Source organism: Colias croceus, chromosome 22 (assembly GCF_905220415.1).
Source record: "Colias croceus chromosome 22, ilColCroc2.1".
Taxonomy (NCBI): domain Eukaryota; kingdom Metazoa; phylum Arthropoda; class Insecta; order Lepidoptera; family Pieridae; genus Colias; species Colias croceus.
The window spans coordinates 7,971,189-7,988,629 of NC_059558.1; the positions used below are offsets into that span (position 1 = coordinate 7,971,189).

Sequence of the window (17,441 nt, forward strand, 5' to 3'; positions counted from 1 at the left end):
AATCAACGGACCAACTACCCTCACTTTATAAGTTTATAGTTATTATAGTAACAGCTAATAGCTATAGGGGCTGTCTACGATTTGTTATTTTAGTGATGATTAGAATCACAGTATGTTAAATATAGTAAGTAAATTTCTACATACGTTTTTTTTATATTAAGGTTTAAAAAATATATAAAACGTAATACCGTTATATACCGTACACTTGATGCCCAACGTATAGTTCTCAGGAATAAATACTAATATAGCGGTTTCAAATTATGAACATACGGAAAACCAAATTTAAATCAATATTCACACAGGTAAAGCCGCGAAATAAAGCCTAGTCTACGCTATATAAAATTCAATACAAAATTGTTCGAATATAATGTTGGTATATAAAATTTACAACAGGCATTTTACTCATAATTTTCCACAAGCAAATATTCGTAGACACACAATTGCTATCTAAAAAAAAAATTGTAAATTACCCTCCGATATGATAACTGGCAATATTTCAAATTAACCTTCATAAAAATAACAAGAACTCCCTACTAAATAATTTTTACATAAGAAGGCCCATTTCATTAAAATAACTGGCTCCATTTCGAAAGAAATCTGATCATATTTACACTACTTAGTCTAAAAGCGTGCTAAGTTCTTATTTTCCATATAAATAACTGAAACAGGAATGGAGATTTAAAATAACCTCTAAAGGAGACTAGACGCGTTTGGCTTGGCGCCAAAAATGTCATTGACCCCAAGATGGCGGCGCATCCCTTGGAATTTTTACTATTCCTTATGTTATTTGTTAGTTGACAAATGGCGATGTAAAAAGGTGTTAAGGAAGACAATACTTATTAGTTTATTAAGAAATAAGAAACATTTTATACTAGTCGCCCACCCTGAAATTGTCTTGTTTTGTAGAAACAGGATTGCCCCTTTCCATTTTAATCACAATATATTGTTGATACTTGGTTATTTATTAATAAGGGTAATATTTTCAAGTTAATTTCAATACATAATTGCAATTCAAAATGAATCATAACGGTTGATTTCATGACTTTTACTTATTTTCTTAAACTACCCACTTTTAAAAGCGTTAAAGAAAAAAGAAAGTGTACACGAGAGTTGTATCCCATCCTTGTATGGCTATCCATATAGCAGTTTATATATCAATACATATTTATTTATATCGTATTTTGTATGCGTATTGTCCATAATCACTGGCCTGATTTTGAAAATTCCTTCAGTAGGAAGCTCGATTAGATATAGATTGAAGAAAGCATATTTTTAAGCCATAGATTGTGGTCGATTTTATATAAAATATGCATAAATGAAATAGTTTGCATTCTTTCAAAATAGGTATTAGTGTCCGGGAAAATGCGGATGTGGGTGTATTTTCCGAAAATAATAAATATATGACTTCAGAGGATAGTTTTATTCTAAATATCGTGAAGGTTATATTGTATGAAAATATAGTAGGTAGCATTTATATATTTCTTTGAAGCAATTATTAGGTGTTATATAATTACCGCGAAGAAATTTAACTAAATACAATCCATGAATGAAATCAAATATGTACAAAAATATCTCAAAAATGTAATATACCAAAACTGTTCTCAATTCTCATTTAAAAATCACGCGAACAAAGCCGCGGGCTAAAACCTGTCTAATTTTAGAACTGGAGCAAAGAATTCTTGTATTTCCGCTTTACTAGATCACGCCGTGGATGCGTGTTTTGCTATTTATAAATAATTATAATAAGGTCCTAATTTTGTTCGTAAATAATAGGTCCAAAGGTTTGTATAACATTAATTAATTAAGAGTCCAAGGCTTTCGTTGAAAATATGAAATTTCCATGTTGTCCACTCAAACTCCAAGCTCGAACTTTTTCAAAATAAATCAAAGATTATAAATTTACGAGTACACAATTTTTAATTCGGCTTATATTATATATACGGCGCGGAAATCGCGGGAGGAAAGCTTGCAAATAATTTATTTATTTATGTCGAATATATATATAAGTACATAAGCAAAACCAAGACCGGTTATTCCATTTTAGAGATGAATTAATCTAAAATGGCAACACTGCTTATTTTAAGAATCATTAAAAGATAAATAATGGGATTAAGAATATACCTAATACTGATAAAGATCTAGAAAAATAGATTATTCGTTTAATGTATTTTGAATAAAAAAGCAATATTCAGAGGCCTATATTATAATATGCGTATAACGAAAATAAATATTTTAGTAAATAAACTTTTGGCTTAGTAATCATTTTTGAGTATGGGTGTCGAGCACGCGCTTCAGTACGAATTGAATCTCGCACTGGAGAAGCTGAAGGTAGCACATCCTCAAAAGTTCAACATGAAATAATTGAAAAATTAAAAAAAGCGCCGGTAAGCGCTTACAAGTTTCCAGCTTTTTTTCTGAATACGGCCTAACATTCTAGGGCTACTATTAACTATTCAGTAATCTGTATTATCCCACAGATAATATATTTATGTAGTAAGGGGGCAGCCGTTCCCTTCCCTTAGTTCATTTATTCTTTCCTGTGTCAATCCTCTCCTTACCCGTCCGAAAAGGGTTTATCAAGCTGTCAACGTAATATGTATTTGCAAAATATGTTCATGGGAGATATTAATATGGTGATTACCACCAGACGAACCACAAGCTCCGTCGCTCGCTATGGCATTAAAAAAAGTTTGTAAAAAACAGGTATTTTTAGAGTCCCATTGTAACATAATTATAAAATAACATAATATATCATAAACACACAGACGTGTAGTAAAATGGCACTTAATTTTAATGGAATATGTGTGTCACGGTCGTAAATCGTGATACCTTGGATTAAAAAATATATACATATATATAAAACAAGTAATGATTGAAAATACAAAAATAACTCGAACGCAAAATTGTTCATTTTTGTACGTTTATTATCATTAATCGCTGTCAACTTTTCAATCGTTCCTTTTTCGAAATTTATTAGAAAAAAATACTTTTGAAGTTTACGTTATTTGGCGCCAAAATCCGCCATTTTCTTATCCTTCCATCTGAAATTATGCTTCCGTTTTGACGATTATCCTCAAAATACTGAGCACTACAATAATATAAAATGTAAATAAAAATAATTAAAACCTTTCTACTAAATAAAATAAACAATTACATAGGAATTATCTCTCAATCGATATTTAGCTTAAGTAAACGATGTAAACTATAAGATAATGTGCCAGTATCTATTTGATTATTATCTACCTACAATAAAATATTTTATCTTTTATAGCACTGCTACTTATATATATGCTAATATCTTCAAAAGGTCAGCGCAACGAGACATTCTTGTGAGATTTCTGGATAAAGATTAATCGTTCTATCAAAATATCAGATTTAGAAGATAATATGTAAAAATTATAAAATTTAGCGACTACACTGTAATACTGTATTATAATAAGTTACTGTAACGAGGAATCTAAGACTGGTCAGAACTATTTTTAACAACAAGTATGTAATATACCTACATGTATTTTTAATTTATTAACATTCATGCAGATATTCCAGAGAACAGGCAAAGCATGCAGCCAACCAGCCAACCGTGTGGGTGTTAACATACTAAGTTCCAATCTTCTAAAAAGGGCACAATAACAAACAGTAATTTAAAAGAGAGCGTGTGTGTCGAGCACACGGCCCCCGGGAAAGGAGCCGTGGGTTATGTCGGATTTTTACCGACTAAAACCCCTTACCCCACTGTGTTCCGTCGTGATGGGGCCGCGGGTATTGGTTAGAATTCTTCCGCGACCCCCTCGGCGACAGCCCATCTCCAGGCCAGACGCAGTCCAAGAACAGGAAAAGTGGTTTGCCTGCTCTTCCCTCCCGTTGGCGGCGTGAGCGGAACACGTCTCAAGCCGCCTCACCACACCGGACGATGGATTACATTCCCCGTTCCACCGCCCGGACCATGACGTGACCTTGAATTTTTTCTCTCAACGCGCCTACAGAAGTTTCACTTCAAAACAAGACAAGAACAGTCTTACGTAAAAGTTGTAAACAAATTCATCAGGCAATAGTACTATAACTTGTACATATATACAAGAACCCAGTAAGATATAAATCCCTAACGGTTCCTCAAATTCAGAGCAATTATTAATTCGTTAGCAACTTAAAAATATTCAAATGCAATAAAACAGTTTAATGACCAAGACAGGAAAATATTTAAATATAGTTTAAAATTCTCAGAACTTTTCCGTTTCCTCATTTTATTGCGTAAGGGCCCAAGGTATACGTATAGCTTTTTGAGGACATTATATCTTTCGATACAATTATCAGAACCGGTTCATTCTTTCGTAGTCAGATGCACTAGGAACACTATGATTTTAGCATACACGGGACTAGACTAAACCATTTATTTTTACATATCTACTATGAAAGGGATTTTCACCATAACTTTACAAGTTAGAATATGGTAAACATTTCATGTTATGTGAATCCTTTATACAGAAAATAATTTTGATGCAAAAGAGATTTTCTCTAAGAAGGTCCCGAAACCACAGACACAATAGAAAATCTATTGTGTCTGCAGTCTGGGACCGATGGGGCCACTTGGGTTAAAATAATAAACAGATCGAATTTCTCTCATACATTCTTTAATTGTTTTATTAGATCAATTATCTAAAAAAGAAGAGTATTTGATAGTGAATTTGAAAATTTACATAGTTTGTATTAATTATCAATTGCGATGCGTATTATACTGGGACTGTAAAATCCTCAACATAGTCACACTACACAAACTGTACAATAATTTAATATACATGTATACATGTATGTATTGTGTGCGTGTCTCATTGATCGTTCTGGAGTCATCTAGGTAACACAGTCAGTGTCAAAAAAAACCTTTGCCTATAATAAAAAAAAAGTGACAGTTGTGCCGCCAAATTTAAATGTGACATGTGAAAGTGATCAAAATTAAAAAGTGAAGTGTATGTTTTTAAAAGTTAGGTGATATTGGTAAGAATTAATTTATCCTACTAATATTATAAATGCGAAAGTTTGTGAGGATAGATAGATATATTATGGATGGATAGATGGATGTGTGTTATTATTTTACTTAAAAACGACTACTCCGATTATTATGAAATTTGCTTTGTAGATAGTTGAGGACCCAGAATAAGATATAGGCTACTTTTATCCCAGAAATCCCACAGGAACGGGAACTATGCGGGTTTTTTTTGAAAACGCAGGCAAAGCCGCGGACGGACATTTTGTAGCTATATAATATATTTAATTATGATCGTAATTTATCTGATATTGAATGAATCATTTAATTACTTATTGCTATTTCATTTACCTTATAGTGAGTTATTTATAATATCTGCGACAGGTTGTCCATAACTTATTCTATTGAAGTGACTGTTTCGTTGTTATCAATCATTATATTTTATCTCATTAATTACAATAACTATAAGGAGATGGGTTTTAAATCTTTTTAACTTCCACCAACAATAAACTTGCATTATATTAAGTGGTGAAGTCCACGTGAAGTCCCGTGTCCCCTTAGTGGGGTAAGGGGCAGATGCATTATACATCTGTTTCACGGATCGATTTTCTTTAGGGAAAAGTAGGTGATCAGCCTTCTGTGTCCTGCCAGACCGAGATATTTTTTTTCTTCGTTTCCACCGGGAATCGAACCCAGGACCCCTCGGTTCTACGCTCACGCGTTCAACCACTGTACCAAGGAGGCGGTCTTTAAATTAAGTACATACTTTAAAAAAATTATATTAACATACATCTTAATATATATAAATCTCGTGTCACAATGTTTGTCCTCAATGGACTCCTAAACCACTCAACCGATTATAATAAAATTCGCACACCATGTGCAGTTCGATCCAACTTGAGAGATAGGATAGTTTAAATATGTAGGTACCACGGGCGAAGCCGGGGCGGACCACTAGTTATGTAAGAAAATATATAGGCTACTTATATTATTAAAAAAGTTACATTGCTGTGGTGAAATAACCTAACTACATCAATCTTTTTACTGCATAAATGAAACTATGTTTTTTTTCATTTTCATATTCATTTATGTATCTAGTCTACTTATATAATTAAATTAGTGACCTAGATAATATCATACCATAACACTTAGAGATAAGCTCGGCTTCACCTACACGCAATGCCTATAACATAGGGACAATGTACATTGTACATAATAACCAACGGTGAAAGAATTATTGAAAAAGATCGAAATATAGAGGTTTTTTTTGTTGATAGGGAAGCGCTTGACCAAAATCTCGACTGATGTGGTCTAAGATGGAACGCGCTTCCCTAGAAGGTACCTGTTCACTCTACGCTTGAGGTACTACAGGTCCTGAGATAAGCGAGATCAAACATACTCTTCAGTATGGTGATACATGTTTTGCTATTATAGCGAAAGACTATACGAAACACTTAGATTACAAAATAAAAGACAGATGGAGCGTTGCCGAACTAAACCGAATGATTTATCGTCATTTTCAATAAAGCTATGTGTGCTGTCATTTCGCATCTGCACTGTACGTACACGGTGCTTCTGTGTGCGTGTAATGTTACCGGATATTCAAAAATTTCCCAAATTTTTCCCCGACTACGGAAAAAAGAGGGTTATGTTTTTCGAGTTTATGTATGTATAATATTTCTTTGACACGCCCTGCAGTAGGTATAAACCGTTGAACGATTTTGAGATGTGAGGTTTCATTGCAATCATCTGAATTATTATGTTAGTGGCGGTAGTGACGTAGGCTATATACATAAATTAGCAGTCAAGTTTTAATTTTTATTTTAATATAATTTCGGGTTTATGAGATTTTTTTTATAATATTGTAAAAATTCTTTTATTAAGTACCTGCCTTCTAAAGTTATATATGGACAAAATAATTATATTCAATTTTTAATTAAATAAATCACATAAAAAAAAGTTTCAATCTATAGGTACATATAATAAATCTGTAGAAGGGTCAATTCTGTACATTGAAAATATTGAAAAAATAAATAGCAGGGGGTGTTACTGGATCGATACCAAGCCCAAATATGTGATTAAAAAAATTTTGTCTGTCTGTCTGTATGTTCAGGCATCACGTGAAAACTAACGGTTCGATTTCGATGAAACTTGGTATAATTATACCTTATTATCCTGGGCGTAAAATAGGATACTTTTTATCCCGGAAAAAATGTAGAAAAAAAAAATCTTAATTTTTCTCAATTTTTCCGCGCGGACGGAGTCGCGGGCGGAAGCTAGTATTAACTATAATAATTATATAATTTTTTATTTTACAAAATATATGAATGCGAATAGCGGTAGTTTTTAGTCGAGAATACAGGACATTTTATTTTCATCATGGAGTTCACATAAATTAAATCGCTAGCGAAAACGACTATGACTTTTTTAAGCTTTATAAAAGTAACAAAATAATGTATTATGCTTATTAAAATAATCTAATAATGATCATGAACTACAGGTTCAATGTGCACTATACAAATAATCACATTCACGATCGAAGATCTTTTAACCATTTTACCGTTTTACCAATAAAAATGGCAAATTCATTTTCAAAATACTGGCAACATACGTTGAAGTTTTGTATTCCTTCATATCTGTAAAATTATTATTCGTATAAAGAAATAAATCAACCAAATAATCCACAGAAAACCTGTGAAACGATGTTTCATCTTTTTTTTTGTTTTCGGGAACAAATTTTACAGCGTTTTATTATCACAAGACAGCATTTTTTTACTAAAATTGCAAACCCTTTTTGACGTATTGCATGACACTATATGCGCTATAGCACTGGTGCAGCGACGTATTTGTTTTTGATTTCGTATTTTCTTTGACAAGGGCGACGGGCGGCTGTCATGCTCCATCTGTACTTTATTTTGTAATCTAAGACGAAACATGTAATTAATTACAATAATCTATACTTCTATACTAATATTATTAAGAGGAAAGGTTTGTATGTATGTATGGTTTTCACGCATAATCTACTGGACCGATTTTGATGTTCTTTACATAGGCTACCTTTTATTGCGAAATATGTACCACGGGCGGAGCCGGGCCGGACCGCTAGTTAGGACTTAGGAATATATTTAAGGTTTAGGCTTGTCTATTTATCCTCTATCTGCTCGCCTCATAAACTTAATAACGAATTTTCAATAAACAATAATAGTTTCGCCATAATTAATTTATTTAGGTATACAGGGTGTAATCGTAAGTGTGCACAGGCGATTATTCCGTAACTATTGCAGATATCAAAAAACTTTAAACTGATATCGAAAGCATTTTACCATAAGTAAAATTACAATAATAATTTTTTATAAATAAAATGGAAAATATCCAAAAAATTTACATCACACCATCCACCATCATAAAGATTTCACCCTGTAGAGTGTAGATGAAAAATATTTCGAAATCAAACCAACTAATTTTCTTTCTATACGTAGCCTATTTGTAACAATGTATCACCGGGTGGGATTTCTAAGTATAAATCATAATAGAAAAGGGTGAAAAATAAAATATACGGTAATGCGTCCCTGTCTTCCTAACTAGGAAAATCCTGTGTGGATGTCATTGTATTTTTTGTCTATGCATTGACCACTATGCCAAATCTGGGGGCACGGTAGTGCCCCCGCCAAGACGAGCCAAGCGAACAAGCGAAGCGCACGGGCACTACCTACCTTTTCTCGAAGCGCTTCGACGTTTTTTTGAACCCTCATAACTTGGGTTTGGATTATGCTAGATCAACAAAATTTTCGGGATATATTGCCAATAGCGGACTTATTGAAAATATTAAGTTTTAATTACATTAGCTTTTATACTTCAGATTTTATTTATATCTAAAAAACGCTAATTTCGTCACTGACTCACTGATGATCATCAAAATTCTTAAGGTATTTCCTAATGTCCTAGAAAGCTGAAATTTTGTATGTAAGCTAGTATTAGCACACAAACAACAAAAAAATTATAAAACTTGTAACTTTCATCCCCCAACCCCTTAAACTAGGGGATGGGAGTTTGTATGAGACCTGTAATTTTAAATTAAATTTTGATGACGCTAGAGGTCTAATCTAATTATCTAAAACTTGGTTCCCCTAGATATATATATGCATAGGTACTCCTTGTTAAAAAAAAAAAATTTAATCGACTTATAAAATTTTGTTACAAACAACTTACAAAAAGAAATGAAATCCCACCAAAAACATTTTCATGTAAAATGTTGCCAAGACGAGCCCATATGACTCGCACTGTCAAAAAGTTATCAGATCTCATGTAGAGCCAAGCTTCTAACACTACACGCCCTAACTCTACAAGGCCTAACTTCACAAACTCTATTCCTTAGTCAAAATATGTGGCTTGGCCGTTCGTTTTTACATACATTACATTTTTCACCTTGCGCCGATGTGAATGTAGCGAAATGGCCAAGCCACATATTTTGACTAAGGTGTAGAGTTTGTGAAGTTAGGCCTTGTAGAGTTAGGGCGTGTAGTGTTAGAAGCTTGGCTCTACATGAGATCTGATAACTTTTTGACAGTGCGAGTCATATGGGCTCGTCTTGGCAACATTTTACATGAAAATGTTTTTGGTGGGATATGTATTATCTCTCTAATACAGGTTATACAAAGAGGTTATAGTGTCCAAAACTTTTTAAATATCATACTTACACCACTTACCAAAGTTTTTAATGGCTTAAAAAAATAGTTGGAAATTCTAAGTTTCGTTTCGGTTACGGTTCTGACGCAATTTTTAAATATTAATGTTACTGTTTGACAAAGAAAACCAGTTCGCTATCTCATATAAGTAATCTCTTATACGACAATGATTTTAATAGATTCGTATCTAAGACTATTCGAGAATATCTTTTAGATCACAACAGAAAGGTGACCAATTTTTTGTTTAACTGTAAAACCTCAGAAGAATCGTGCAGAATATTCGTGAAATTCTAAAAATTTTATAATTTTTATGTATATTTTTCGACCCCTTGGCCTTGTCGTGTCGCTATTGGCCGCTCTAACTTTTCGTTCTCTTAATCAAAGGAAATTCCCATTTCACATGACAATAACCACATGTTCCACAGTCCACCGCTGTAAAAAAGTATGTAGCCTAATGAAAATCACTCCGTTGCGACGTGACATAAGGACAAACGAACCAACATTGTGTACAATAGGTATATAGTAAAGTATAGGGTCACGGACGAATTCTACCTATACCCGTAGCCCTGTCTTTGATGCGGCTTGACGGAACACAGTGGGGTTTTGGTCGGTAGAAATCCGACATAACCCACGGCCTCTTCCCCGAAGGCCGTGGGTACCTATGCAAGATTTCTCCACTTAAAAAAAAAGAGGCCGGCAAACACACCTCGTAATATTTAAATAAGGTTAAAACTAGCTTATAGAATAACCCAGAAAACCGATACACGATCCTTCGTGTCAATTAATACTTGCGGTTAACAGACAAATAGCTTTTAGTATATTGTACTAATGTCTATGAGCAACTACCTAAAGTAAATGATACCACAGATAATATAATAATACTATAAGCTACTATGTATAGTATTATAATATTATCTACTAGCTTACCGCCCGCGGCTTCACCCGCTTTGTCAAAAACCTAATATTAAAAACTATATACTAAAACCTTCCTCTTGAATCACTTTGTCTATTAAAAAAACCGCATCAAAATCCGTTGCGTAGTTTTAAAGATACACAGGAACAGAGAAGCGACTTTGTTTAATACTTTGTAGTGATTCTATAAGTTCATAGAGCTAGAACCAGAGCAAGAGCATTTCTTGTTCGTTTTTCGTGATCTTTTAGTGTAAACGAAAAGTCGTATTCAGAGTAGTTCAGTATTTTGTAATAGCATAGAATCTTTTCGAACGCCCTAAAAACAACGAAAGAATGCTCTACGCCTGTTTACACTAAAATATTTTCACATAGTGGGGGAATGAGCATTCGCTCGTCTGATGTAAATGCACCGTTAAATGATTCAATAAAAGATGAAGTTTAAATAATTTTAGTGCTTATTTTCGTGAGATAAGCTTTTGTGCCAAACTATCAAGGTCTTGATAGTTGTCCGCGATTACGATTACGCTTTGAATAACATCTGTTACTAGAGCATTCAGGTTTCCGTACCTATTCCTGATCAAAAAACTTAGTTCGGAAACCGAACGTTTGTGCTCTGCCTAAAAAGTATTTATAAACTATTTCTTTATCTTTATGTTCATGTTGTGAATAAAATTTTAAATTAATGTATTTAAAAAAGCGTTTATAGGTGTAGGTTAGGATTTATTTATGTATGGTTAAAATAAAATTAGTTAATTTCCATATTGTTTATTTAAGATCTGTATTACGTCAAGATTCAATATATTACGTGGGATTACATAATATATTTTCTACAATACATATATGCGAAATTAAAATCTGCGATGGCCTATAATAATTACTCTTTTCACGATTATATGAAACTAGCTGTGCTCCCCGGTTTCACCCGCATTGTTCCGATCCTGATAGTCTTAGCGTGATGGTATATAGCCTATAGCCACCTATAGCCGTATAGCCGTCCTCGATAATTGGGCTATCTAACACCGAAATAATTTTTCAAATCGGACCAGTAGTTCCGGAGATTAGCGCGTTCAAACAAACAAACTCTTCAACTTTATAATATTAAGTATAGATTTTCATGACTATCCTATGTATTAATCCAAGTTACCCTCAAAACCTAAATTTCATTGTAATCGGTTCTGTAGTATTTGCGTGAAAGAGTAACAAACACACACATACATCCATATCCTCACAAACTTTCGCATTTAGTAGGATAGTATATCAATGTGTTCATATTAAAATGCAGATTTGTGGATTGTATAATTGCATCACGAGACTTAAAAGCTCGAATTTCGATCATCAAACGATTAAAAGCATAGGCCATAGGGGTTATTGACCAAAATTTCAATTGCTACTTATAAAATCAATTGTGTGTTAATAATATATTGAACTAGCTGCTCCGCGCGGTTTCACCCCCGTGGCTTCACTCCTGTTGGTCGTAGCGTGATGATATATGGCCTATAACCTTCCTCGATAAATGGGCTATCTAACACAGAAAGAATTTTTCAAATCGGACCAGTAGTTCCCAAGATTAGCGCGTTCAAGCAAACAAACTCTTCAGCTTTATAATATAAGTATAGATAAGAGGTCATCCACAGTTGTAAGGCTCTTATGGACCAATTGATAAATTATTTAAAGTCAGTTTCTTGGCGTATTATAAGGGTTCCGTACTCTACATACAAAACAAGATTTAGTTTATTAATTGACAGATTTTTTAACCATATTGTATAGATTCTATATAGTTAGGTGAAGCTCGTGCCATAGAATATAATATAGTCTAACGCGACCTTGTACGGAACACTCGGTATGCAAATCTAACCCGTACTTGGTCTGTTTTTTAACAATATGATTGACGTTGTATTTACTAATTGGTGGACTATTTGATATCATTAAAAATTTCATAAACATATTAAATAACGGTAAATATACATATAGTTCATTTGTGACCTTGTAATACAAACTCGATGTTCAAGGATAGAAAATCGAAACAATGAAAATATAATTATTATAGTGTTAATGAGATCATTTTGTGTTTTATTTTGTTTAATGCACGGTAATTAAAAACAATGTACCTAACTACGCCTAATTTAATAAAAAATATGAAGTAGGTAGGTACTTATAATCTTCATAAATCATATTTTTAAAACAAAAAGGTTTTGATTTTGTGCTTATGTCATAATGTCGTTTTTAAAAAATATTACGTACCTACCTACCATAACATTTTGAATTATTTTTCGAACAGTATATTATTTTTAACTACTTACATTATTTTTAACTACTTACGTACGCGTCACGTAAAAAGAACGCTGGATGAAAGTGATGGGGTGTGTTTGCGCATGGATCGAGTTTTGCACGTAAGCTATGTGCCGATTATTTTATTTTTGAACTAGGCTCGCGAATCGTGGCTTCGCAACTACCTACCTATTTGTTATTCTTATACCATCTCATAACACCAAATAGAGCGATAAATCGTCAATACGTACCACTCTAAAATTTCCTTCGAACAAGCTGTTCCTTTTAGAAATATGCAAATAACATTTGCATGACAAATAATATAATGCCTGTTATATTCAATTATAATAATATGCAGATATTTTAAGTCGACACATAATTCAAACCAATACTTATACATATATTGCATCATTTAAGAAAATTACTGTTTGAATGTCAGTTTATTTTAAAACGAGTTGGTAGCTTGTGAGAATTTGTCGCTTGTGAATTATGTTTATAATATTATGTTTTACGTAATAACGAAATTAATATTTCCCCGTAAAAATGTTTTTGCGACGCGGACGCGCTGCAGATATTCTGTAGATTTGTTGATAATAAACTAATCATAACATGCCTATGCATGAACAAAATGAAGAATCCAAATGGTATAAATAGATACCTACCTGGCTATAAAATCCCAATTCTATAATTAAAGACCCAAGCAAGGTAAATGAAACAAGGAGTACCTAGGTACGGATAAATTTACCTTTTACTTTTTTCTAGAAATAAATGTTTTTTCTTTCTTTCTTTCTTTCAAATTTAAAATTTATTTATTCTTTATTACATTTATAAATATCGAAAAACATCAGGAATGTACACATGATACACTAAAATGCAAAAATGAAATACAAATCTTTAGTTGACAAAATCTCTCTGTGTGTCTAATCTGTCTGTATACATTTCAATGTTCTCAGTATAGCCTGATTATTTTTATTTCAGTCCAGCGATCAAGTCCAGTACGGATTGCTTAATGGAATAGTGTAAACCGGGCGTAATAATAAAATACTAAGGGCTAATTTTTCAATTCTTGGTTAAAACTTGTTCATCGAATAACGTAATAAACTACTATTTAAAATATGTGTTCTAATTGTCCGTATTTGATAGTTTTTATGTGACATTTTAATATGTTCGTGTAATACTTTATACGACGGATAAATTTTAACTATGGATTGAAAAATCGGCCCTTAATATAATAATGTAATACCACCTTAGAATACCACAGATAATATAAGTAATACTACCTATACTAGAAATTTCTCTTCTCCATTTCCAGAAGATGAATAAGCTAGAAAACTTAGCAGTGCAGCTGTTCGACGCTGGTGCGGTCAGGCTTGGAGACATAGAAGCGAAGGTGGGGAGACATACTCCTATATACTTCGATCTGCGGGTCATTGTGTCACATCCTAAGATGATGGTAAGATATATTTTGGTATAGACAGTATTATATTATCTGTGCCACGTAACATATATAAATCTCGTGTCACAATGTTTGTCCTCAATGGACTCCTAAACCACTTAACCGATTATAATAAAATTCGCACATCATGTGCAGTTCGATCCAACTTGAGAGATAGGATAGTTTAAATCTCAAATCGTTTTAGAGAAAGCGGGCGAAGCCGCGGGTGGTAAGCTAGTATACCTTATATAGAAGACTATAGTTATATAGGTCATATTTTATCGAATAAAAATCTGGTCTTGTCCTTAAAATAGCAAAATCACCTAAATATACAGTGTCTAACGTTATTTATGGACAACTAGCTATCCACCCGGGCGATGCCCGTGCAGTCAAAGAAAAACCTGCATAGTTCCCGTTCCCTTGGGATTTCCGGAATAAAACCTATCCTATGTCACGGGGTAAAAAGTAGCCTATGTCCTTTCTCGGGTATCAAAATATCTCTAAACCAAATTTCATGCAAATTGGTTCAGTAGTTAAGGCGTGATTGAGTAACAGACAGCTGTCGACAGACAGACAGAGTTACTTTCGCATTTATAATATTAGTATGGATTACGATATTAATCATTAAATTATTAGTTAACACAATAAAATACCCCTGTTGGTAGTGGAAATGAACCCTCTAATGAGAAAACACACGTGCACGTTCGCGGAACGGAAATCAATGACTTGTGGGTTTTCCTTTTAGTCACTAATTACAGCCCCTTACACCTATTTTTACCCGACTGCGGAAGAAGAAATATTACCTATGTTTTTTTATGTATTTATTTATATTTCTTTGGCACACCCTTGAGCAAGGCTTGTTGTATTAGCTAATTGCTCAATTTTGTTATTATCTATAGGTATATATTTTATGGCTTAAATGTCATGTTTCTTAAAATTTATCTTAATCATGAATATCTTTTATTAAGCGTTCATACGTAGTAACAACTAACATACAGAGAGACAGTGTTATTTTCCATATTTTATACTAGCTGTGCCCTGCGGTTATACCCGCATTACTCCGCTCCTGTTGGTCTTAGCGAGATGATATATATAGCCTATAATAGCATTCCTCGATATCTAACACCGAAAGAATTTTTCAAATCGGACCAGTAGTTCCCAAGATTAGCGCGTTCAAACAAACAAACAACTCTTCAGCTTCAGCAGCAAACATTTTTTTTTATTATTTATTCCCCATTTAATAACAAAACAACCACATTAATCCACAACCCTTTCTTCCAGACCGCAGTATCCCAACAACTTTTAGAACTTGCATCAGAAATAGAGCACGACATCCTGTGCGGAGTGCCCTACGCGGCGCTTCCCTTCGCTGCCGTCATGTCCGTCAACGGGAACACGCCCATGATTATGAAGAGAAAAGAAACAAAACTATACGCCACCAAAAAGATTCTGGAAGGCGTGTACAGAAAGAACCAAAAATGCCTCGTCGTTGAGGACGTAGTGACATCTGGTGGTAGCTTGCTTGAAACAGTTGAAACGCTTCGAAACGAGGGCTTACAAGTCACAGACTCTGTCGTAGTTCTCGACAGAGAACAAGGTGGCGCTAGTGTGCTGAAAGCGAACGGTGTTAGCGTCAAATCGATATTCACAATGACGAATTTAGTGAACATACTGCGAAAAGCTGAACGAATTAATGATGAAACAGTTGAAATAGTCTCTGACCATATCAAGGAATGCCAATTTGGACTAAATGAAGGCTTAGAAAGGATTCTCGTTAAGGAAAACGGAGTATGTGCGAACTAATAGGCTAATTATTATTATAATTAAATATGACATTAATTTTATCGTTTGTTATCGTTTATGCGTGCTTATTTATGTACCTTATTGTTTAAGTTGATAGTTGATACAAATAAATGAGCTTATTTGCAAGGATAATTCCATTATTCATGTTTTTCCCTATAATCTAGGTATGCATTTTCCATAACACAAGCGGAAGCTTAGTGCCGTGAGTGAAAATTTTCCCGAAATATTTATTTATTTATTTTCTTTGTCAAAATTAGTTATACCTACGTTTATTAATAATTAAATACTACTTTTAGAAAATGGGTACATTATTTTTTTAATAAAGAGGCAGATAACATACGTGAGTTATTGTTATTATAAATAAATTTTTGTTAGCTTTGAAACCACAAAACCGATTCAGAAAATCTTTCACCAGACCTAGTTTAATAATTATATTGTTATATTGTCTAGATAGGTAAATAGGTACCTATATATTACATTAATTATCCAAAAAAGTTATCGAACGATAAGCCATTTTCCTCTTAAAAATACACCATTCTAGATATTCAACAATTTAAAACGTCACCAGTTCATTAAAGTCCTTTTCACGTAGGATGATTCCTGTGACACTTCGTCGTGTTCCGAATTACGTATTTTATGTTTAAAACGCCAAAATTATTTTAGTGCATAGTATTTTTATTTTATGGCGGCATTAATACCAAAAATATAAAAATGAAACATCTTAAGCTTATAAATCAAAAACAGTATTGTTTAGTTTATTATAATGAAAAATAAAATAAAATAACACAAAAATATAATACCTACGCAATTCGTGTACATAAAATGGATCGTTGAAAAATCATAGAGTTGGAAAACATATAATCGGCGCCCATCTTGTGATCGTTTGTCAATCGAGTCGTCTGTACGAGTGCGTCAGCCTTGTATACAAGTTGCATTTTTATATTGATATTTTACGTGGTATTCTGTTATTGTTACTAATTGTTATTGTTGACTTTTTTTTTGCTGTTGTTTGCTAAGATTCCTTAGTTAATTGTTGGCGAAATGCCGAAAAAACTAATTTTGGTACTTTATTCAAATCGATTTCATTTCCATATAAAATATTATCGATTATCGGAAACAATTGATACGATTTCAATAAAGACGTCTCTACACGTGTCAAAAATCGATGTGTCACAGAAATCATCTTAGGTGGAAAGGGTGGAAAGGACTATAGAAAACAATCTAATCATGGTGCATTAATCTACCAATAGCTATACAGTACCTTTAGATAACATGAATCTTTTCCGTTATGCGCGGAAACGCCACTGTAGCATGCAAATGATTTTATTAGCATATACACGTCAGACCACAGACTAACGAC

At 33.3% G+C, this 17,441-nt stretch overlaps 1 protein-coding gene across 2 annotated transcripts; it reads left to right on the plus strand.

The window, feature by feature from the left end:
• The first annotated feature begins 4,834 nt into the window (after positions 1 to 4,834).
• On the plus strand, positions 4,835 to 16,213 carry LOC123701882 (uridine 5'-monophosphate synthase-like). 2 transcript variants are annotated; one of them, XM_045649477.1, is made up of 3 exons: positions 4,835 to 4,989; positions 14,156 to 14,296; positions 15,560 to 16,213. In XM_045649477.1, the coding sequence occupies exons 2-3, from the start codon at positions 14,159 to 14,161 to the stop codon at positions 16,079 to 16,081; spliced, it is 660 nt and encodes a 219-aa protein (XP_045505433.1). In that variant the 5' UTR covers positions 4,835 to 4,989; positions 14,156 to 14,158; the 3' UTR covers positions 16,082 to 16,213. The 2 variants fall into 2 exon arrangements, with proteins under 2 accessions (XP_045505433.1, XP_045505432.1); XM_045649476.1 differs by having other exon boundaries at positions 4,835 to 4,975.
• The last annotated feature ends 1,228 nt before the right edge of the window (positions 16,214 to 17,441 follow it).